Consider the following 24008-nt stretch of genomic DNA (forward strand, 5'->3'; position numbering starts at 1 on the left):
TCAGAGCGACACGCGTCCGGAGATCAGTGAATATAGCGAAGAGATATAAATCTAGGCCTTCGCGGTCATCATGTCCGGTTTCTCAAGAGCTACCAACGCAATCTTACCTGCTTCACAATGGTTCAGCTTTCCAAATTCCTCGCTGTTGCAGCTGCATGCCTGGCGGCTCCTGCCATCGCCCACCCGGGAGAGAAGCATGATCCCCACGCCCTGAAGCATGAGATCCATACCCGGAATTCCATGGCCGCCCACGCTAAGCGATCCCTCAGTGGTTGCGAGAGCACCACTCACGCACGCGAGTTGAACAAGCGTAGCATTACCCGTCGCTCACGTACCGTCCAGAACCTTCGCCAGAAGCGTGGGATCACTACCGGTGAGCCAATTTCCTGATCATATCACCCACAAGACGCTCACTAACCTGTATGTATCAAGTTCCCCAGAAATGGCGCCGCGATCTTGCCGCTCTGGAGAAGTGGGAGGCTATCGACCACAACCGCACTGGCATTCTTGATTACAGCCCCGCGACTCCGGAGTCAGTTGTCTTCGGTGCTAACACCAGCTTTGTCCTGTCGCCCACTATCACTGACGGTCCCTACTATGTCTGGGGTGAGGTTGTGCGCCAGAACGTCAAGGAGGAGCTGTACTCGGATGGTGTGGATGTTTTCCTCGAAGTGCAGTACATTGACGTCAACACCTGCAAGCCCGTGCCTGGAGCGATCGTCGATATTTGGCAAGCCAATGCCACCGGTGTGTACAGGTGAGTTTTCAATTCCTGTCGCCGTGTCTGACCATTGTCATTCAAATCGTATCTAACAACACTTATCATGAACAGTGGAATCTCGGAGTCAGGAAACTACGCCGCAGACGGCTGGGACTCAACCTACCTGCGCGGCATCCAGCAGACAGACCGCGATGGTGTCGTAACCTTTGACAGCATCATCCCGGGCCACTACGACGGCCGTGCGACGCACACCCACCTCCTCACTCACTTGAACGCAACCCTTCTCCCCAACAAGACGCTCAAGGCTGATACCGGAAGTGTCGCTCATATCGGACAGCTGTTCTGGAATGAGGTGCTCCGCACAGCCGTGGAGGATACATACCCCTACACCAGCAACACGCAGGCCGTCACCTCCAATGCCGAGGATATGTGGAGTATTTTGCAGGCCGATAGCGCTTACGATCCCTTCCCTGAGTACATTTACCTCGGTGAGGGCCTGGACGACGGATTGTTCGCTTGGATTCAGATTGGAATCAACACCACTGCTGATTACACCGATAACTCTTACTACAGCATTGCTGCTTTCCACGGTGCTGATGGCGGTTACCAGAATGCTGATAGCTCGTTTGGTGGCGGTAGCGGCGGTGGTGCCTCTGGTTCCGCTCCTAGTGGTACCGCTATGCCTAGTGCATCCCCCTCGTCTGCTTAAGGGATTAGACGAATGAGGGAAGGTACTCAACCACTCTTCTGAGCAGCTTGACAGCTAGGTTGCTCCACTGGGAAAGTGGAGAGCTGTCCCGGGAAACTCGCGAGTGCCTCTGTTTGCTACGCAATGTATGTAAAAGACTTTCCCATTCTGTATAAACAAATAGGTATTATATATAGGACATTAGGCACATCGCATACCGACATTTCCATGTGCTATTTTCTCTCCTAATTTACTCCCTAAGGAAGGTGACCATGATCCATAGGAGGTAGACAAGCTCCAGAACGTGAATTAGGGCTCAACGGAAGTGTACCGAATACGAATAATTGACCCCTCAGCGGGCTAAAAAGTGGTTGTAGCGGGCATAGTGTGTAAATAGCCGCGCACGGGCGGGATAAATCAGGACAATTCCACCCCGAGAGTTCCAGGCTAGTGCACAAAGTGCCTCGATTGTCGCATATAATGGGCGACTAAGTTTAACCGTCAGAAGGTCGGATAACCCCGAATTTCAGTGTAAACTATGGTTGCGCAGTGTTCTGTGGTTGATTGTTTTGAGTTGGAAATGGAATTGAGTTCAACGCATCCATGGAACCGACGCACCCCTCACGCTGCGGTTACCAAGATAAATAAGGTTGGGCATGTAACGTCATATCCATGTGTCACAAACCTTGGCAACACGAGGATCAATGTGGCTAGGTACATATTCGCCGGCCATTTCTAGGGTTAAGTTCGACCGTTACAGGACGGGCGGCGCGCCGGAGTCCTGAAGAGGAGGGAAGCTGGTGAAACTCAATGCACGTTGTGCGGCGAGCATTTCCCCGCAATCTCCAGTTCTTAGAGCAGAGGAACCGTAAGTGTCAGAATCCGCTTTGTAACCGTGCCAAGTACAAACACCCATGGACCACTAGTAGCACCCAATCTTGGTGCGGCCCATAAACACGAGAGTCGCGCCAAACGCAAACTCTAGGAATTCATCTGAAACACAAATTTTCGAGATAGCTGATATCGAACTACCCCTATTATAAACTCGATTCAGCCGGACAAATACTAAATGGTAGTGCTTTTTCGCGTTCGTTACCTACTTCCAGGTATGGGAAATTCATTAGGTCCATAATTTTTGTGTGAATGAGCAAGCCATACAAAGGATCTCTAATCTCAAGATTTCAGTTAACAGGGGCGCAACAGCAGTACACTTGGCACGGTAAATAACTCAAATTTCAAAGAAAAACAACAAGTCCGTCGCGCTAAGTAACCCCGAACTTGCCAGCTGTTTGGGGTCGTCTCGTGTGGCGATCTATCGATACCAGACTGACTCTATCCGAAGATCCAGTACGGAGTACCCATACGCCCCCACTAGGGAGTCATTATTCAGTGGCCCATGTCTCAAGGGGTAGCTCTCATCTTTTCTATCATGGATGCCCAGTTTGGAATTTTTGGTTGAAAACAAAGAACTTGGGGGTCTGGAGCTAACAAGTCAAGGGTTATTGAAGCTAACAAAGCCGGTTATGGAGATCTCCAAACATAAATATATGGGATTGCCCCATTCCATTTGTCTAATTCTCTTGGTATCTTCCTTTATCTAAGTGCGGATAGGATCCCCATGCACTCTGCTCGTTCATCATGGAAGGTATAATTGTCCCGTTCGAGGGGTTAGGCCTCGATGATAGTCGAAGCAAGGCGATTTTGATCGTCACTTCTGTTTTCTTTTCTACTTCACTATTGAGCGTTATCCTAAGATGCTTTGTTCGTACACAAGTCGTTCGTGCTTGGGGCTGGGATGATGGAACAATGGTCATAGCCATGGTGAGCCACCCTGCACCTTCCGCAGCCCGAGCAACAACTAACACCATTCCTTCCATTGCAGATCCTCAACACAATATTCGCAATCTGCGGAATCGTCGGATCCAGATACGGACTCGGGAGGAAAATGGCATATTTCATCCACCACCCAGACGACTTGCACCGCGCAATGCTGGTACGATCTCAGCCCTAGCATCCTGAACCTAAGCTCACATACTTCGAACAGTGCTGGTGGGTAGGCCAACTCTTTTACGTATCAACCTGTATCGTCGCAAAGCTCTCCATCATCATCGCTCTCCTCCGAATCACCATCTCCCGCGTCCACGCATACATCCTCTACGCCGCCATGGCTCTCGCCACCGCTATTGGCGTCCTCTTTTTCTTCCTCACCATGTTCCAATGCTCCCCCGTCGACTATTTCTGGAACCGGATGCAACCTCACGCTCACGGCAAATGCATCAATACCACTACCATCATTGGTGTCGCATACTTATATAGTGTTGGCGCCGCTATTACTGACTTGACTATTGGATTGCTTCCTGTGGCGTTGATTTGGAACTTGCATATGAGGTGTCGCACTAAGGTTGCCGTTGTCGCTGTCTTGGGAGTCGGTTGCGTGTGCGTGACTCCGGAGCACATGTCCTTAATTCATCTGGTGGCAAATACTAACATCTCTGTAGTGCAAGTGCTGCCGTTATTATTCGCATCCCCTACCTCACCACCTACAAAGATCCAGAATTTCTATGTACGCACAACCCTGCCATTTCCTCACTTTCGACGCCATTTGTTTCAATACAGACACTTCAACTAACAGTCAACAGGGGCCACTTACAAACTCTCCATGTGGTCTAATGTCGAGGCAGGAATCGGCATCACGGCGGGCTGTCTAACAACCCTCCGACCCTTAGTTCGCTTCTTGCGCGATGGCTCCTCTAATGGTACATCAAACTCGTTTCGCTTATCCACTAACGTCGCTGGCGCCTTCCGCCGCTCCGCGCCATCGAAACAGATATCCCGTGACGACGGGCACCAGCTCTGGACCGGCACAGGGAGTGACGAATACCACGGTGTTACGACTACTATCTCCACCGCTTAAAAACAACCTAGTTCAGGTGAGGAAGACTTGACTCCATATAGTAACGACCCCGATGCTCGGTGGAAAGTTGAGAGGTCTGTTCGCGTGTCCGTGCACAATTCAATAAGCGAAACCCAAGGATACCCGCTTGAGCATTGACCATGGGAACCCCCGTTGGACGGTCCAGACCTCTATTTCCACTACCACTAGCATGGGATGTCTGAGAGGTACCCATTTGAAGGAAACATAGTAATTGCTTTGATTGTGAATTTTAATTATTAAGGGCTAAGCCTCGTGACAAAAGCGAAGGCGAAATAGAAACATGTTAATGAGGTTGCCTATTTTTGGTCTGGCGCTAAGTGCCGTAGCCTTGATCTATCGCGACGATTTGCTGAAGATCCTGATCCTACAATGTACAATTCTATCATTTCCTTTTAGAACTGCTACTACTTTAGTGAAAGATGGTAATTATATGTTCCAGGAGCAGTACAAACTCATTCTCCCAATTCAGTTCTATTCTTGCATAGCTATGTTGAGATATATATCAAGTGTGAGTTATGAAAAATTTGTTTGGATGTATACTTCTTTTCACTATATGTTATATTTCGCTCCTAATTCTTGCTGTCCATGTTGCTTTAAGATCAATAAGAGGAATAATGTCAAAAGACATTGGAAATTTTGAGAACACCGCTAAAAAGAAAAAATGACGAGGCCGCACAAGGGACCGACTATTCTTGTACTTTGTATCTATAACCTTAAGAAGTCGACTGTTCATTAAATTAACTATTTGCTGAAACATGCTAAGTCAATTTACACATGACATCATATACAACCGCCTGGGTAGTGTCCGTCCCGATTGTTTATTAATTATTCACTGATTGGTATCCTGCGTCTTCTCACGCACGAGACCCTCCTGCGACTCAGCAGGACGAATCGCATAGGGATCGACAACAGTCGATGCGAACTTGTTCGCCTTGACCTTGGTGGCAAACAGGATATCCAGCTCTGCGTAGGTACGGTCCTTGGCCTCGGGGAGACGGAAGAACGCCCAGACGAAGGCAACGAGCGCCGTGGCGCCCCAGAAGAATCCGGTCTTGCCGGACGCGTTCCACGCGGTAGGGTTCATGAAGTATGGCTCCAGGACCTGTGACACCACGTTGATAATCTGGTATGCTGTGCGCGCGATACAGACTGTCAGCGGGCGAAGACGCACGGATGATGTCTCCGAGACAATGGCGTATGCGATGGGGCCAACGGTCAGAGAATATGTTAAGAGCCAGAAGAAGCAGAGTCCGGCTTGTGCCCACATAATGCCATTCGCGGATGAGGACACATCGAGGATGCCGATTATGAAGAGTGTAGCGCAGAGTGTTCCCTGGCCCACGACGTACAGCGTGCGGCGGCCGAATCCGGTGATCAGCCACCAGGAGAAGCAGGTTCCAACAAAAGCAATGGCAGTGCATCCGACACCGAGCTGGAAGGAGCGGGTTACGGGAAGACCGGCTTGGGTGAAGAAGTAGGTAGGTGAGTAGGCGAATGTACTACCGGACAGAATCTGGCCAACGAATGCCATGCAGCAGATCTCGGTGCGGCGCAGGTCAACTCCCTTGAAGCAGTCGTAGTAGGTGGTGCCGGCTTCGATCTCGGCTTCGAGCTTAATTGTGTGTACCATCATGGCGAGCTGTCCGTTGATCTGATCTTCAGTCTTACTGCCGCCCAATCGGCGGATGCTGCGTTTCGCATCTTCCAGGCGATCGTGGCGGACAAGCCACCAGGGACTCTCGGGTGCGAGCCAGCAAATAACCATCAAAGGAACGGGCCAGATCCACTGCAGACCGAATGGGATACGGTAGCCCCATTGATCCTTTCGGTCGACGAGTCCGTAGAGGACACCGGAGGCGATCAACTGACCGATGGCCCAGCACAGGTTGACGTAGATAGTGAGGTAACCGCGCAGCACGGTGGGACATACCTCAGATGCGTAGGCCGGTCCGATGGTGGCGAACACTCCCCATGAGAGTCCACAAAGGACCTGGCCGGTCAAGAGGACTGCTGCGGAGTTGGCGAAGAATGTGATGAAGATTAAAGCAGTCAGGAATGCAAGGGCGACGAACATCACAATTCGGTACCCGTACTTGGACGCGCAGTATCCGTTCAAGATACCACCTGTGCTCATGTCAGTGTTTGTCCTGGGGTGGGAATTGGCAGCAGAACTCACCGAAGATGCACCCAACTGTACTGGCCATGTTAAGGCCCGTCTGCCAAGGCGCAGACACCTGCCATCCAATATCACCACCATAATCCTGTCCATATTTTTGATTGAACGTGGGGTAGGCGAAGAAGTTTCCCATCAGGATGGTATCGTATCCCTCCATAATAATAGACATGGAGATCAAAACAGACCACATAACAGCCTTGCGGTTCTCACGCAAGGCTTGCATCAGTGTCTGCGAGTGCTCATCGTCGGTAGCCTGCTTGGCCTCACTGATCGCGCCATGGCCGAGGGTATCTTCGACATGGTTGGCGGCAGTCTTTTCCACCGCAAGTACAGTATCAACAGTGGACGCCATGGTGGGCAATCGAACACAGATGACTGTTGATGTTGACCAGTTGTGTTGTCCTACAGGATCCCGCTAAGTCTCAGACCAGGGGGGAGACTGTCGTCTATATACGTTAATTCTCGCAACATCCAAACTGCTAGGATGACCCACATGTACATTAGCTTGCATCTGGGGTTGTGGAGAAAGGAAAGGTCGATTCGGCACTGGATCCCCAGACTGTGATCACCCCATCCTGGTATTCAGGCTAATTGTCGTGCTTGGTACATGTGAGAAGACATCTCCGAGTCGTACAATATCCCTTGTCAGCGAGTCTAGACCAACTCTGGAATGTCGGACATGATGTTCTGAAATTTACACCTATCGGCTGTAAGAATATCGAAAGGTGGGAATCGCAAGAATCAATTCAGCCGCCAGTAGTGTAGTGTCTGGGGAAGCGAGGTTGGGGAAATCAGAGGAGACAATGTGATTGGACCTGACTGGTTAACGCTAACGCCCCCGGAATGTGGAAAATGAAGCTATCCCCTTTCTGTAACGGCGAAACAGGCCGCAGGTTCAATTGGGCATAGGTGCCCAGAATACAATTGCGGATCCAGTCAAGATTTTTTTCCGCCCATTGGAGCAAGAACATGTCAGGTGCCCTCGAAGATATCTGTCACGGCGTTTCGGGCCGGCCTAAGGGAAAATGTGGCAACCACCCCGGATTCCCGACATCCGGTGTTGGAACGGGGTTTTCTTCTTTCCAATGATATCTGGGGCAAAATCTGGGGTGCTTAACCTTGCTTTAGACAGGGATCTGTGTCGTGCTCTCAATTTCACAAGTCTGGTCCGATCGGCAAGGGGCTATCGACCCTTGTCGCTTCCCTCTAACAGCTGACTTTCTTACATTCGATCTTTAATTCTCTCGATCTAGGTACCTCACGAGCAGTATGACGGGTCCTTCTAGCCAATCATACTCATTTGGGCATCCAAACCAAGTGGGCTTCCACGGGTAATACCGGTGTAGATGCATAGACCTGGATTGTCCAGGAACATCACCGGGTTCCTATGACATGGTTTCTAGCAAGTCGTGTAAATAGGCTGAATCAGATAGCTGGACTCCATACTTCGTGCGCTGTAGGAAATTGGCGATTGATGAACAGTAAATGACAATTGGAACAACTTGGTTTGATGATTCTGCTCGGCTGCCTGACTCTGCCTGAGGCTACTAGGGGATACAACATCGGATCGGGAAGGCACGATGGGCAACAACATCCTCCCCCCAACCATCTACACTCTCTCTCTTCACCCTTCGCGAGGACCCCTTCCTATGTCCTGGTGTTCGAATACACACCTGAGTCTGGAATTCTACTGATCTATGTCGCAAAAGGCGTGATACTCTACGACAGATCACGATTTGCCTAAAAGAAATGCCGAGTTATCCAACCGATTTCCGGGTCGGCTCTTTCGGCCATTGCCACGACAACTGGCCCGTTTGACTCCTTCCTCCTCAAATCCCTAAAATCTTGGCATCGTGCCGGCCATTTTGGTATGCCGCTTGGTGGGAACATCCTGAGAGCCTCCAATATTCCTTTGCTTAGATGCTGTATTAACCTTCTATTTTTCAGTGCAGTGAAAAACCAAAACCTGCCTATGGCCGGGGTTTGTTTCCATGGGACTCCCCAGATCTTGGTCACGACTACCGGAAGACGAGTCTTACGCAGAGCATCAGACGACGCAGTCCCCCCAGGATATAAGCAATACACTTGGCTCGGAATGATCTTGGGCTTTCTCTGATCGAAGAATTGGTCAAATCCAGAAGTGCACCGGCACACAATATTTCTACACCACACACTTGAGGCCAAAGGAAGCAGTTAAAGGAATCAAGCTTTGAAGCCAGGGCAGGTTTACTTTGAGCACGCTTTCGGCAAACCCAAACGTTCGTTAGCGATACCACCACGGATTAACACAGCTCGGAGAAGTTTTGTCACATCGTCTACTGGAAATATACGGGCTACACGTGGAAAAGCGGGGGATATCTCTACGGGATGAGGTCTGTGTCCAAGTTAAGCAGCGTCGTAACAGATATCATCCTATATTAATCGATACAGTTCACCATATGCGACTTCTTCGATTGTCAGATTCCCAGCGTGGCTGGTCTAGTGTTCAAGTTAGTTGGGAGTATTGATATTGACCTTCCCCCCTTCACCACTGGGCTGATGCCCAATATGAGCGCACAAAAAAAAGACATTGTTCGCTGCAGATATATTGCGTGACATCTGCATCCATACAGCAACAATTGCAGATTGGACAGGATTCGGCATAACAAAGCGCAGACTTCTCGCGGCTTCCTTACTTGTTTTCTTGAAACTCCGAGCCTCGCAGAAGCTATCACTTTAGAGGTTCTGTCAAAGAGGGTGGGCGCAGAACAGATATCGTTTTCCACAGACATGCTGCGTGACATCTAAATATACTGTGTAATGGTTGCAGAAGGTACGGGATTTGGAAAAATGAAACATGCCTTCTTGCTGCTGTCCTGCTTTGAAGCTCAAACGGGCCCTCGCTTCGGTGGGTGGTTGAAAAAGGCGACCACTGGCTTTGAAACCCCCAAAAAGAGACTGCTTAAGGCTGTCTCGCTTTTTTATTGACAAGCCGAGACCCAGACGGGCTCTCGACTCGGTGCTTCGGTGGAAGAAGGCGATTCGATATAGAGCAAAGAAATAGAACCCGCATTTACGATACTTTTCCACAGTAGATCTTCAAAAAAAGGTTTAGTCCCTAGACACGCATGCGTCGTTTCACGATCCATGTCTGTAGCGGTTGAATTTGGTCCTTGACAATCCTTGCGTATTCTTTTATTATTAATCAAAGAAAATATGTTCCTTATTGAAGCGACGTCCTCAACGGTGACTGCGGATACAGCTGTAGTTCAGAATCTGCATGGTGATACCCACTCTGAAACAGGGACGACTCGCGCGCGACTTGTTTTCTCCATTTGTCGACCACCATTAATCCGTTGTCGAAATTCAGGACGCAGACAAGGGCGCAAAAGAACGTGCATACAGTTGATACTAAAGCCGCAATTGCGAACAGTAGCATCATGTCCTTTCCAGCTGTATTTGCGCGACGTGTATGGCCGCATAGAATTAATATGCGACTAATGAGGTATGCGATTAGGCCTAGATAGCACAGCTTTTTGATGATGCTGTCAGTATTTTGTATTGTTCCAGGATCTGGATGAGGTGCTTACTAGAATAGCAATCATGGGGTATGTTTTCTCATGTTTGACAAAGTAAATACCGAGCATAATCACGATTAATGCAGCCGGTATTAAAGCCATGGTTAGACTGTACTCGGGTTCGTCAAAGTGAACGTCGATCAGGTTGTATTGGAGAATAAAGCCGGTCAGAAAGAAGAAGATGAGCTTGATCAGGACAATGTAGATCTATGTTCACATACGGTAAGCAAGATGAGAGAAAGGATTTGGAAGGTATAGTACCTCATAGGCCCTGTAACGCTTTCTAGCTTCGGGGTTGCCATGTACACTCTTGTAAATAGTCCATGAAAACTCTTTATGCAGGAAATATGCACAGATCCATAGGCTCAGACTACTGACACCCACAATGACCGATAGAATGATCTCAGCTGGCTGAATGTGAGGCCAGATATTTCTAGATGTATCCACCAAAGTTGGCTTCTTATAACGATTCGAATAAAGGGTGTTCGTTATCCCTCGCATCGACATGAACCGCATTATGGAGAACACCAAGGTGCAGGAATTGCAGAGGCAGATAGCGACGAGAAGGACATTGTTCTGGTGGTGAATTGCGTCAAGTGAAAGAATGAGTGTGAATAGGACGGCGAATATAACGATTCCGAGGCCGATTGGGACGGTGTAGGACACGGTGACTTCTGTTATATGTGGCGTAACCCACAATTGCCATTCAACGAGGATATATCTGGTTTGTTGTCAGAGAAAGATACCATAGACACGGCTTGAGTTGGATAGTAAACGTACATTGCGACTGTGAGGCTTAGAATAGCCTGCACGAGAAGTTGGCCACAAAACCACCACTGATTCCTCGTGGTTGGCCTATACATCGTAAATCGTCAATATTGTTGTTGCATGTGGACGGCACGAAGGCTATACTTGCCATCTTGATCTTTTTTACTTTGGGCGCTATAAGATTTCTTTTTTTAGCAATGCTTATTTTTAGGATAAGAGTTTTCTTCCCCGAAACAAGACCTAGAACCATGATAACCAGTTGTAACTACAGAAAATCCAGAAACATCGACGATGATCGAACGCTTGAAAAACCCCGAAGATATTCCGAATGTTGATCTACCCCAGGACGAAAAACCCTGAGCCGCGGCTCAACGCGCTCTAGGATTTCCAAAAATATATATTTGTCTGCCTGGTTTTGGTGTATAGGACTATCAATTCAGATTGGCATTAGTAATGACACGTAATGGCACTATATGAAAAAGTTTCACACGGAACGTGCTATTTTGTGTCAGGTCGGGGAGGGTTTGCCCTCAGTGTTCGAATGTATTGAAACAAACGATAACATCCCTATGAGACTATACCCGAGTATGAGTGAAGAGTGAAGATTGGCCTTTCTCGGAGCTTTTTGCTGCCCTGCTATTGTAAACAATTTACGTATCTATGTCTACAATATCAGAGATGTTGCGTCTCATTGCTTCTAGTCCCTTAATGAATTCCTGCTCATCTACACTCGTGAATTTGTGGGATGGAAATAGGTAATGTTGAGGAGCTTTTGCTAGTTAATGAGTAAACAAGGTAGCCGTAGCACCACCAGTATGCATCAACAGGGGTATAATAACAGGAAACAAAGAAACAACAAAGTCAGCTCCCATCAATCCGAATCAACGTTCTAAACTCATTCTCCCGAATACTAGTCTCCGGAATCATCAATCGCATAACCCAATACGGCTTCATGTCCACAATGCTCACATCCCTCCCAGCCGAGTGCACAGCCCAATTTGTCTGATTATTCGATCCCAGGAAGATGCCTTCAACTGGTATACCATGACGGTAGTGTCTGTACGCCTGTACTGGCTGAGCGTCGGGTTTTCCCCAAACCAGTCGCCCCGTGCTTGGGTGGTGGTCTATCCCGACGGCGTGCCAGTCCAGGGCGCCGGCGCCAGGACCAGAAAGGACGCGTGCTTCGATTATGTTTAGGATGCCGTTGCAGCGGAGCTCGGTTTTTATGTTGTTTTTGTCGCTAACGATCGTAATCTGAGTCTCTGTTAATGATCTTGGTCTTCTGTTGTGGTGTTTGTATGCATTCATGCATGGACCATATCCATCCCTAGGGTAAGAACTTACAAATCCATGTTCGATCGTGTTGGGCCTGTCATCTCGCTGCCGTGTGATATCGCTGCTGGACTCGAAGCCCTCGATGCTGCAGAGTCCTTGAGGACCGGCTCCATTGTAGCAGCTATCGACCTTGATTGTCCAAGGCCCAGCGATCTTTGTGTCAATGTTGTATAAGGGAAGCTGGGAGCAGTCTGTGATGGGCTCAATAAAACGATTTTGCTTCCATGGCTGTGCATTGGCAAGCAGAAACAGAGACGCGAAGATAGCACTGGTGATCATGATGAAGATTGTGGTGGAGGAGAGGGCGAAAGAACGCTCAGGTTTTGGCATCTTTTCGAACAGAGAGGGTGTGAATCTTTATATTTTGCCTTTGGACCCGGTCCCATGTTTCATACAATCCAAACTTGCCTTTAAAATCTCATCTGATTTTGATTCAGTTAAGGGTCCTCACACACTAAATTGGGGGTCCTCTCTTTCTAGGCTGCAACAAACCAAGCACCGCTGTTATCGTATCAATCCACTTAAGTTGCCAAGCTATAGGGTTTCGCGATTTTTCATTGGTGGAGAGTTTAGCTTCCAGGGCTTCCATTTTCTTATGGAGATGTTTCATTGGACATTTGGTATTACTTCTCCACATAGTGTATCCCGCACTACCGACTAAAAGGCTTGACTTAGAGCCAAACGGTGAAAAAGCGTGGAAAAGACCCTGCCGTGTCTTTGATCTATTTTAGACCCTGAAATTGAGACACTTTTTAGAGCCAAGATTCTGAATTAGTTAAAATACCCGTGGGTTACGTGCCAATAGTGTGTCTTTTGCTGAAGGCTTGGTGATAACCTTCTTTTTCCTGTCTCACTTTCCCTTCTCAACAGGATTCATGTATTCATAATCTATCGGTCATAAATATTTCACACTATTGCTCTAGTGTCTAGTATATATGGAGTCTTAATCTACTAGCGAGCTAAAAGCCCTTCGGCTTCTTCGGCGTATTCAGCAGGTCCACCATGTGACTTGTCCAGGGTCTCAGCCATAGCCAAACCTTCGCGGCGACCCTTGTCCGCATTAACCATCCACACAAGCGGAATAGGCAGAATTATTAGCACCGCGATGAAGAAAAATCCACTTCGCACCTGACCGGTCGCATCAACGAGAACCCCCACAATAGCCGGTCCAATGAAAGAACTCCCCTTGTCAGTAGCAGCATAAAGAGCGTAGAACGAGGCTTCACTACCGGGCGGAATTAAGAGTCCAAAGAATGATCGGCAGTATGATGCCAGTCCCCCAGACACAACTCCGTGCACGATGGCTAGCGGGAATATCTCCCACGGCTGTTGTAACCCGAACACCCCCCAATTTTTAATGAAGGGGATGTAAGCAAGCAACCCATAGAGCGGGATTAACTCAAAAAGGACAGTGCAGACGATGATGGTGTGATTCGGCTGTAGGCCGAAATACCGAGACACATGTGGCCATAAAAATGCGCCCGTCATGCCGGACACTGTGGCGGTAATGGAGAGGAGTCCAATTAGCGGCGTGCTCAATTTGAGTTCCGTGCGTGCGAACAGGATCGCTGTCCCTGAGACAGTGGCCATTGCATCAGAAAGCAGGAACCATGCTACAAGGAAGATCAAGACTTCGCGCAGCTTGCTCGCTACTTTGACAGTCTCCCATAGTGATTTCCACGCAAATCCGACCAGTCGCAGCCAGGCCCGCCATCTTCCGGTGCCTTTTGTGGAGACTGTATCCAGAGGTGGCCCCGGCCTTGTTTTGAGCAAATTACGAGTGACCAGGGTGAATGCGCCCCACCAGATGCCGACCAGGAGCAACACAAACCGCATGGGAAGAGTGGCAGACGCTTTTCCAATGGAAGTCTTGGATAATGTGATGAGCATGATAATGCTGATAATTTGCACAAAAACAGCTGCACAATATCCAAGACCGATGCCCGTGGAGGAGATTTTGGTCGACAGTTGCAACTCCGGTGAGGAAGAGGGCGGGGCCTTGGCTCCCATTCCACCTTCTAGGGAGCTCTGTGGCTGGCTCGATGGCTGAAGTCCATCTAAACTATCATCATCGGCACCATCGTTGCCCCAAGCATTCCATTCCGAGTTACCTCCGTCTCGGTCGAAGCTCGACATTTCCGATCCATCTTCCGCCTTCCCTTGCAGGGATGGGTCGTTGGCGACAAGCACAGGCAGGTAAGAGTTCAGCACAACAAAGGAAGAACCGAGACAAGTCACTCCGACAACTACCAATATCGATCCAAGAATGAAGACGGGAGGTGCAATGAATATGAACAACATGCTGGCGAGCGCACCGGCGAATCCGAATACCATAAGCAATGTCTTGCGGTTGTTCTCTACACATTCAACCAATGTTAATTTCTGCCCTTCTTTTGCATTGTATATTCCCAGTCCGGCGTTTTGCAACCATACCATAATCCGCCAGCGCGCTGAACGATATCAGTGTCAGCGCCTGGATAAGTACTGCCAGGGAGAAGGTGTACATGGCGAAGCTGGCCGTATTGATCTCGAGGCCGAAGACCGGGACCACGCATTGGCCATGATCAGCAATATTCGTGCTATTCCCTGCGGATGATCCGACACAGGGAAGGCGGCTTGTTTGTAGGGTGCCACGCTCCCGGGCTAATTGTTCCAAGGTGAGGGGTAGGAAAGAGCCTGATACGGTAAGTATTTTGACCTTTTTATTGTCGAAATATGGCTTTACGAACCTACACCACAGACCGCGAACACTTCAGCCGCAATCCCGTACGAGTACCATCCTAGGATCTCCCGGCGACTGGTTGGGGTGGTATCTTCACCAGCATACCGTGGCGGTCGCTGCTGTACGCCTTCCTCCGGCGACGGGGACTTGAAGGCAGCAGATATATAGGATAGCATCGGGGAGAATGTTGTGAGAATTCTCCTCAGGAATCCAGAGATTCTGGGCCTCAGGTACACCGACACGGATGTGGGCGGAAGCCCAACAGTCAACATTGCTTGTGATGTCATCAGATCGGCAGGGTATCCACCTCTTTGGGAATATCTTCATTTTCTATACTCCGTAGAAACATACACATCACATTTTAGTGCTCTATGGCTTTCATTCTTCTATTTTTAACAATCACCATTACTGACTTGGCTATAAAATAATCAAATAATCACACCGGGCGGATTCGGGAGCTTATGGATCGAGTGCTCGATCAGAGCTAGATCAGGGAGGAAAAGAATTTATCCCCTACTATGTACTCGCCTACCAGAATTAAAAACGACGGGGCTCTCTCCCCTCAGAATTTTATATTTTGACCATAATTTTCAGATATATCCTAGTCTCAGTTTCGTCGTTGTGGAAATATTATTGACCTCCTTACAACAGAGTACACATAACTACCTATTACGCCTATTGAGGTCAAAATAGTTGTTGGTAACCAAGAAGTGGGCTTTGCCTTCCGATGCCATGGAATTCGTAGACCAACACAGATTTATATAGTTACAATCGATTATTCGAACATGTCCGTTGTGGAAAAGTCTGTTTATTCGTAATTGTTTATCATCGCGCAATAAGTCGGAGGCAAGGTCGTGGCACCCGAGGTGCTTCGAAGCGTAGTTCCGGCAGGACCCACCGATACCGGGGAAACAGGATGATTGATAGGTGCAGAGCATGACATTGTCGTCAAACGCGATTTAAAGTACTATTAAAAAAACCATTAATTTCATTGAGCTAGCTAGCTGAGAGAGAGAGGAAGGAAGACCAAACAAGGTGGGAGCAAGATCCGACGTCCTATCCACGTGAAGGGGAACGGAGGGCGGGGTTCAGTCGCGCATCGAAGAATGGAACTCGTAGACATTGGGTCAGATTTAGGCTGTGCTCACAATCTTTGCTGTATTAGGCGATATCACCAGCTGCGGCACAGCTCGATTGTACAAGCTGAATGTTAAAATCTGTTGAGTGAAGGCTAATGATAGAGGCGGAGAAAGAAGAAGAACATCATGATCATTGAATCCATAAAGAGCACAATAGTTCTTAAAGCATTCAGAATTGAGCAAACAAGCCTATACAATCAGGCATCCATCATAGGAGATAGGCTCATCCAATCCAACAGTAATATTATCGAGAAGCCGCCACCGGGGGTTATTGAGCGCTCGTACTTTCCTGGACAGATGTTGACTTCGCATGACTCGTCGGTAGGAATCGGCTATCCGTGTCATAGCCAACTATAACTTCGCCTTCATGCACCGAGAGACCGACATGTTGTAGGTTCTCCGGGTTCAGTACGAGTGGCATGGGGTTAATAGCAAAAGGCACCAAGGGGGTTTTATCGTTGTCCGCCACAGTCCGCTGATATATCGTGACCCGCATCCGACTTTGGATAGGATTTGCTTCATCAAAGGTCTCCATTGCTGTTTGCTGGCTCACTTCAAGCCATGATAGATGTGCTTTCAGATCTGGATGGGCCCATCTTTCCTTCTCGTCAACACCCTGCTGTGCCAATCTCTCGTCTTTTGGTTTGGGTGGCGATCACACACTCTCTTTGAATGTGGGGGGTCTGTCGATGTTATTTTCATGGAGTCTTTGATGGAATTCATGGGCGTACATCTATACTTAAGTAAGGAAGAACATTTAGGAGGTTATCGATATATATGAATTTTGGAGGGCACTCCCTCTATCATGGAGGCATATATATAGCTTCGTAGGGACAGAGAACGAAGGCCAGAATGTGATGGAGGTCTAACAAACAGCCCAGAAAGCAAGAACCTCCGTACAACAGAAATTCATGGAAACAGGAGGATCAAATTGGGTCGTTCTGCTGCCCTACGCAGGAAAGATGAGGCTTGAACTCATCTAGGGGGCCTGAGGGAGCTTGATAGTAGTATCCGGGGGTCTAGTGGAGGCTAGTTCAAGGAACAAATCGAACTATACTTGCGATCGAAACCAATGATTTTTTTTTTTTTTTCAGTTATACTATAATCCCATTGAGGAATACTTCTCATATTTGAAAGGCTGGAGGACACAAGTAGAGCTCCGCAAAGCCCATAAAGGCCATAGCCCAGCCCAGTCCAACTCAACCCAGAAATGGGCTGGGCTTTGGACCCTACCTTCGGGCCCACTGGTGGGCCATGGGCTCAAGTAGAAGCCCACTGCGGGTTCATCGGCCCCCAAATGGGCCCCAAACAGTACAAATATACCGAGAATTTAGATGCTAAGTAAAGTTGAACCCCCTTTTAGAGATTTTGAAATTACCCCTCGTTTTACCCCCGTTTCTAAGTCTTATCTAAGAGGTAATATTTTATTAGATTAAATTATTTAGAATCAATTACTAGTAATCTCTATATATCACGTCTAAAAACGCGAGAAAACGCGTTATTTAGATATTTTATAATTTACAGAAATTCACTTAGAAAGTAGTAGTACTCCTATACAAATCCAAAACATATATCTTGTCAAAATATTAATATTGAGCTTTTTCGTGTCCTCTACTGGTCGAATTTTCTTTAAAATGAAAATGTATACTTATATAGCTGCTATTATCATTGAAGCTGAATTTGAATTTTATAAGACTAGTAAAGAGGTTAGAATATAATATTGCAAAGGAATTATAAGATGCCGGATGAAGGGCTTTAGTGGGGGTCTATAAGGTCCCCATTGATGGGCTGTTGGGCTTTGCGGAGCGCTAGACACGAGGTTATAAAATGAACCAACGCTGGAAAGCGCTAGATGGGGTTGGCGGTCTGAAACGGCAGAATCTAACTGCTTGCATGTGGACCAACCTTGCATCCCTTTTTGTATCTTGGCACTACCTAGTGGGACTCTGGTACTATGAATACTTATGTCGTCGCCTTCCACCTTCTCTAGCCTGATTTCTATGTTCCCAATTGCCGTGCCGGTCGACCACCCTCGTGTCAGGTTGTTGCTCTATAACGCAGAAACCGCGGAAGAGAAAGAAGGGGCTGAACTCCGATGAGTTCATCCAAAGCCAATTGCCGAAGCCCTCCGGGGGCCCTTTTACTTACGATGTCTTGAATATGGAAATCCAATCAAATCCATGGATATATTGGGAGAGCTGGCCACCTGGGCTGGCGAGGCGGGGTCTTACTAATCGTGACGACGTCAAGCTACAGTCACCATATACGTATAACCAGACGAGTGCACAGTAGGTACATCTCGCGATCAATTTAACCTGTTACCCAGCATGCCTGCCTCTGTCTTCCTTCTAGGTCCCGGCTTCATTGGCGGAGAGATCATAGACCTCCTTCTCATAACAAAGTATAAAGTAACCACCCTTGTCCGTCGCGAATCAGCTGTTGCAGACTACGCCAATTTAGGGATCGAAACAGTGGTTGGTGATCTGGACGATGAATCAGTGATCAAGGACCAGGTTGCAGTTAGTGACATAGTCATTCACACCGCAACTGCAGATCACTTGCCATCTGTCCAAGCAATCATCGATGGTATCAGACAGCGAGCGGCGCAAGGGCTGAAAACAATCTACATCCACAACAGCGGAGCAACATTGCTATCTGATAACGCCCAGGGGGAGTACAAGAGCGATACCATATTTGACGATGAACAGCCCGGAGAGATCGACGTCCTCCCCGATTCCTCATCTCATCGCCAAATCGACTTGGTCATCGTCCGGGCAGCCCAAGAACTAGCCTCTCACGCCAAAATGGCTATCATGATTCCGCCGCTTATCTACGGCGTGACTACTAGGGAAAACCGCCTGTCGATCCAATTGCCGACGCTCATCCGGTACTCTATCAAACATGGCTATGCGGGTCAGATCGGGAAGGGTCTCGCCGTTTGGAATCAGATTCACGTCAGAGACCTCGCCCGGGGATATATGGTTCTCCTTCACTGGATGGAGCGTGCGCCTGTCACTGAGATTGCGCTGAATCCGTACTTCTTCTGTGAAAACGGCCAAGAGTTGTCCTGGGGTGAATGCGCTGCTGAGATTGGCCGCATATTGCAGAAGGAAGGGCGTATTGGTCAATCTACGCCGAAACCCATTCCGGAGGAACACTGGGGTGATTTGTTTGGAGATTATTCCGGGACGGTGGTCGGATCGAATGCACGAAATAGGGCCAATCGACTTCGGAAATTGGGTTGGGCACCCTTGGAGAAAGACACCTTTGCCTCCTTGGCCGAAGATGAGATTCCAATCATTGCGAAGGAAACTGGGGAGTTCACAGGTTATGCGAGTGTCGTTGCATCGTAACTGGAACCAGTCAACCGCTGGAAATTTACCTCTGAGATAGTATCCGCATTGATGTGGTTTTTATTGTCAGCTCATCGCGCCGATAGATACTTTGCCACTGTCCTGTGCCACTTGCAAGCTCGGCTTCAGAGCGCAAGATCATGTACCGAGTGAACATTGTCTCGGCACAAATACTAGAGTAATTAGGTACAAGCACGTACTATGTGTATGTCAGCCTCATTCGGGTACTTTGAGCTACCGCAAGGCTTCCAACGAAGATATGACTGTTTCGTGATACACAGATTGGAAGAGAAAAATGCACAAGTTTTGAAGAAGACCTGTTTGTCCCCGAAACTGATTTCACACATTAGAACATGGGAGGTTAAATGCTTAAACTCATGTACGTATGGGGCGTATCGAAGTCTGAACATCAGAAGTTCACAGGACGCCGAAAGAAAGATGAGAGTCGCGCTTGCCGATTCCGGGCCGGTACAGGGCAGTTTCCCAATCGGGCGGCACCTACCTTTCCCCAAAAGTCAACATCGTGACTTTTGTTCTTCCTTACATCTTCACACAAAAGGAGTTCACTTCTGCAGTGGTATCAAATCTATGTGCCATGGCGATTCTGCATTATCTCGAATTCATCATCGGCCGGCTGCTGTATTCAATCCGTGGCCATGATTTGGCCCAGATCATCCATTGCCCGGCCTTCAAAGACCTTCCCGAGCCTAACATGACCCTAGAATCACTTGATGCCGGCCCCTCAGGCTCAAAGCTACCTCTCTACTGTACTTGCAAAGCCGTTGATGGCAAGGGCTGTCTTCCTGAGCTACTCTGGACCGCTCCCGACTCTCGTGAGGAAGTCAAGGAGTATATACTCCTCTGCGAAGACCTCGATCCACCGATCCCATTCCTCGTCATCCACCATGGCCTCCTCTGGGCAATTCCATCCTCGGCTACCAAGGCCGAAGCGGCTGATGTCCACCCCGACGAACACGCCAAGGTCTCACGCCTGACCGTCGCCGGTTGGCGATTTGTGCCAAACTTGCGCGGATTGCCATATATCGGTGCTGGTGCGCCCCTCGGTCATGGAAAACACCGTTACGTCTTCACCATTATCGCCCTCAATGAGTCGCTCAAGTTCAAGGCTCCCGAGAAGGCGACCAAGCAGGATATCAAGAACGCCATGACGGGCAAGGTCATCGGGTGGGCCCAGTGGACTGGCACCTTTGAAAAGCCCTGGCCCAACTAGTTGATCAGCAACACAACTTCTTTTACCGTTCACACCCAGCGTAACACGGACATAGGTGCGGATAATGGGCCCAATGTACTTCAGCGGCGGGTGTGTATCTCGTTGCATTATATGCACCATGATTCTTCATGCAAGTGTCGTTATGGAATTAAAGCCCTAATCACAATATCTTTCTTCGGATCATATTATTCAATTTTGCTTTGTATTTTTTTGACTAATTTGTGCAATCATGACAAGTAGTGGCTAAAGACCCCCAGACTAGTTCAAAATACCCGGGATGATATCTCACGTCAGAGCGGAGTCGCATATTCTGTCCTCATCTGGCATAGAAAAGGCTTTTCGACCAATGAAAGACTGCAGACATGGCCTCATGCCAATCATGAGGTCTACCGTGAAATGCCAATTGTAGCAGGTATTGTTTTATGGATTTGAGACCCTTCGTGCACCCGGCAAATTGTCTAGAAATTGTGTCATTCTACGATCTACGAGAGTCTAGAACTGCTCGAGTAAAAATATCCGATGTGCTATAACACTCGATATATTCTCCTCCAAGATCGTCGTCGAAGCCATGTTTCCATTTATGGGTGCAGAAATCCACCAAAAGTTCTCCCTCGGCATATAAAGCCCTTCTTTTGGCATATTCCGGGGAGAGAAACTCGCCATCTGTCATAAGATCCGACAATTCGGCAACAACAACAGTTCAACTGCCAGTATATGACTTTCTGTAGACGAGAATCAACATCAAAACTGTCGCCGCCAGAAGTTATTCCTTCTACTTGGTATGTACATCCCAGCCCCCTGTCAGCGACGTTCCCTTTGAGAATGCTCCACTTGAAAAACTCCCCAAAATGGACAGTCGTGAAAATTCCTTCTTTAGAGTTTTCTGTGAGAGCCAGCTGACACGACGACCTTTGCCAGTGCAACTCAGCCCCTCCTAGGGAGTTGGCGTTGTCTATTCTGACTTGGATCATTGGCCAGACGCTTTCATTAATTCCAATAATTTGCCGAAGTCTTTTGATGTCCATAGTATCTACCCAGCTCGGTGATATATTTATTTACCACGCATTATTACAAAAACGAGCTTTACAGCTTGGATGGAACTACCTAAACAATCACCCCTCGTCTCTCGCTTCTTACTACTAATGTGAGTATTGGAATTTTTGGAAAGCCTTACGAGCTCTCAGGTTCCATTCCGCGTCTACTATATACACACATGCAACCAGCGATCACTCGAAGATTCGAATAATTGACTGCAGCCGACGATCTGTCTCGTCCGCCATCACTAGATGCCATTTTGAAGGCGAGGCACACTGGAGATCTTGGTGGATGAAACGGACGATTATTGACAAATGAGATAGGCATCGGTGCATCTGGCTGATGTCCTCCTCCCCCCACACGGAATAAACTCCCCCTTGCACCGAGGTAGTGGCCAATTTGGCCCTCACCTTCAACGCCCGTGCCGCTCTCTCAATCGCCATGACTAATAAAGTGAGAATTTTAGCCCTGGCGTTTGAAGCACAGCACACTAGACATTGAAGGATGACCACTCCCTGTTGCTGCACCCTTTCAAGGTGGAGCAATACGCCGTTTGACCCTTTTGCCTCGTCGGATCGAACGACTTCACTGAAAGCCTGGGCATAGCAATTGCAGTGAAGGGAAGAAGCATCTTCTGGCAGTATCTCAAAATCAATCCCTTCTGGTGGAAGAGATTGTCTGGAATCAGTATCAAGTGGTTCTTGCCAGGTATCATTGGAGGGCAATTCCATGATTCTGGCCGGATCCTGGACTGTTCCGGAGACCTGAATTGCGTTCGGTGCGAGGCTGAAGGGGTAGATTGCACCACCCTGAAAGAGTGAGCCGGACTGGGTGCCCGGCGCAGCGGTGTGGAGGAATCCTCCAATGGGGGGTTCATCGATCATCAAACCGATCTTGGGAGAATGACACTGTGTGGAATAGTCAACACGCGGCTCAGGAAAACGGGAATCCCCACAACTTCCGAATCCGTCAGTTCGTTCAAACGAGCTGTCCAGGGTAGTAACGATTAATCCTGGATCGACGTGGTTATTGGCCTCGTTTGTGCTGACGACATCCTGGTCCTGGATCCCTTCTCCATTTCTGTGATTTTCTGCCCATTCCATCGGTCATCTATCGACACCTATATACTCGATGAGCTAGGTCTGTGCTCACCTGGAACCTCCGAGAACAACGCTGTGAAACTCGGCCACTGAAAGTCTTCCTCCGGTGGTGTGACTTCAGTGCCGGCGATTGAGTCGCTCTTGTGCGACTCTTCTCTTGAATCAGGCCCCGAGCCGGAAGCTGTTGTTGGACTCGGGACCGGACTCGGGACTCTGCGTGCCCGCTGCGCCCTCGCTGCTGGGGTTGGCCTCGATGCCCTCCCCGCACTTCGCCGAGTCGGACGGTCAACCCCCTCCCCCCTGCGCGCCTTTCCGACTGCCCCCGCTGCTGCCGGCCGGGTCGTCTTTTTCTTGGCCGGCCGGCCCAACGGTTGCGAGATCGAATAGACACACTCATACCCGTGACTCTCGCACCGGTCACATGGGTAGGTGTGGCTACATCGAATCTTCGCTTGTTGGCAGGCGTTACAGGTTGTGCGCATCTTTTGGTTGGGAAGGAGTTGACCGTTAGACTGTGGAGACCTCTTGGTAGAGGTCTCAGCCATGTGTAATCGTGGAAGATAAGTTGAAAGAGTTGTCGTGTTAACCCCCACGATTGATGAGTTTGATCATCTCTAGTATTGGGTTGATTTGAGATATTTATATTTCATCTCATGATCAGTTCCCCCACCTCCTAGCTGATAATCTCTACTGTCCAACAACAACAACAGAACCACGTTTGATTGCACTCCTCCATTCACCATTAAAGGCGACACTGTTTACCCACACCATGACGAGCTCCCCTGACAGCAATTGCCGAAAGCACGAAATTTTACATGGATCGTGAACTTTACTACTGACAAATAGTTTCGTCCTACCCTCCTTGGGACCTGCGTGCGAGTACTGCACTTGTACTCTGTGGGGATCCTAACATTTCAAGGATCACCAACCTTATCTCACCATCCATCAATGAACAATTTACGTGGTTTTGTATACTTGACGATGGTCTTTTTGTGCTAATTGATTTCAGTAATGCCATCGTATGGTATTCCAATTTCATGGAGCTCGTATGCTTCCTTACACCTGACCCCCCGATCCGTTGTTGCACATGAAAACACCTGTTTTATTTCCTCGAGCAGCATCCTATTCTAGTAAATGCCACAGCAGAGAAAACCACACGAAAATGCAAAGGCATCATTAGACACCATGGCATAAGACCGGACTACAATCTCTGCCCGTTGACCGAGATGCTCTCCCATCACAGCGGCA

General features: G+C 48.5%; 7 protein-coding genes across 7 annotated transcripts; 3 read left to right on the forward strand and 4 right to left on the reverse strand.

The window, feature by feature from the left end:
* Nucleotides 1-117: 117 nt before the first annotated feature.
* On the forward strand, nt 118-1430 carry PEX2_068270 (intradiol ring-cleavage dioxygenase; the record flags this gene model as incomplete). Its single annotated transcript, XM_016744098.1, has 3 exons — nt 118-373; nt 433-757; nt 833-1430. 3 exons carry the CDS (start codon nt 118-120, stop codon nt 1428-1430), a joined length of 1179 nt encoding a protein of 392 aa, XP_016599811.1.
* A 1617-nt stretch (nt 1431-3047) lies between these two features.
* Nucleotides 3048-4323, forward strand: PEX2_068280 (putative integral membrane protein; the record flags this gene model as incomplete). The annotated part of the gene is made up of 5 exons (XM_016744099.1): nt 3048-3230; nt 3292-3402; nt 3454-3845; nt 3908-3972; nt 4049-4323. 5 exons carry the CDS (start codon nt 3048-3050, stop codon nt 4321-4323), a joined length of 1026 nt encoding a protein of 341 aa, XP_016599812.1.
* Nucleotides 4324-5173: 850 nt separating this feature from the next.
* PEX2_068290 (Major facilitator superfamily domain, general substrate transporter) lies at nt 5174-6872 on the reverse strand (the record flags this gene model as incomplete). The annotated part of the gene is made up of 2 exons (XM_016744100.1): nt 5174-6468; nt 6521-6872. The coding sequence occupies 2 exons, from the start codon at nt 6870-6872 to the stop codon at nt 5174-5176; spliced, it is 1647 nt and encodes a 548-aa protein (XP_016599813.1).
* Nucleotides 6873-11706: 4834 nt separating this feature from the next.
* PEX2_068300 (uncharacterized protein) lies at nt 11707-12510 on the reverse strand (the record flags this gene model as incomplete). The annotated part of the gene is made up of 2 exons (XM_016744101.1): nt 11707-12099; nt 12190-12510. 2 exons carry the CDS (start codon nt 12508-12510, stop codon nt 11707-11709), a joined length of 714 nt encoding a protein of 237 aa, XP_016599814.1.
* Nucleotides 12511-13131: 621 nt separating this feature from the next.
* PEX2_068310 (uncharacterized protein) lies at nt 13132-15174 on the reverse strand (the record flags this gene model as incomplete). The annotated part of the gene is made up of 3 exons (XM_016744102.1): nt 13132-14537; nt 14614-14856; nt 14910-15174. 3 exons carry the CDS (start codon nt 15172-15174, stop codon nt 13132-13134), a joined length of 1914 nt encoding a protein of 637 aa, XP_016599815.1.
* A 3194-nt stretch (nt 15175-18368) lies between these two features.
* On the forward strand, nt 18369-20625 carry PEX2_068320 (Phosphatidylethanolamine-binding protein PEBP; the record flags this gene model as incomplete). Its single annotated transcript, XM_016744103.1, has 2 exons — nt 18369-19390; nt 19869-20625. The coding sequence occupies 2 exons, from the start codon at nt 18369-18371 to the stop codon at nt 20623-20625; spliced, it is 1779 nt and encodes a 592-aa protein (XP_016599816.1).
* Nucleotides 20626-21851: 1226 nt separating this feature from the next.
* PEX2_068330 (Zn(II)2Cys6 transcription factor domain-containing protein) lies at nt 21852-23305 on the reverse strand (the record flags this gene model as incomplete). The annotated part of the gene is made up of 2 exons (XM_016744104.1): nt 21852-22750; nt 22813-23305. 2 exons carry the CDS (start codon nt 23303-23305, stop codon nt 21852-21854), a joined length of 1392 nt encoding a protein of 463 aa, XP_016599817.1.
* Nucleotides 23306-24008: the final 703 nt, after the last annotated feature.

This window comes from Penicillium expansum (genome assembly GCF_000769745.1).
Source record: "Penicillium expansum strain MD-8 chromosome Unknown contig224, whole genome shotgun sequence".
Taxonomy (NCBI): Eukaryota; Fungi; Ascomycota; class Eurotiomycetes; order Eurotiales; family Aspergillaceae; genus Penicillium; species Penicillium expansum.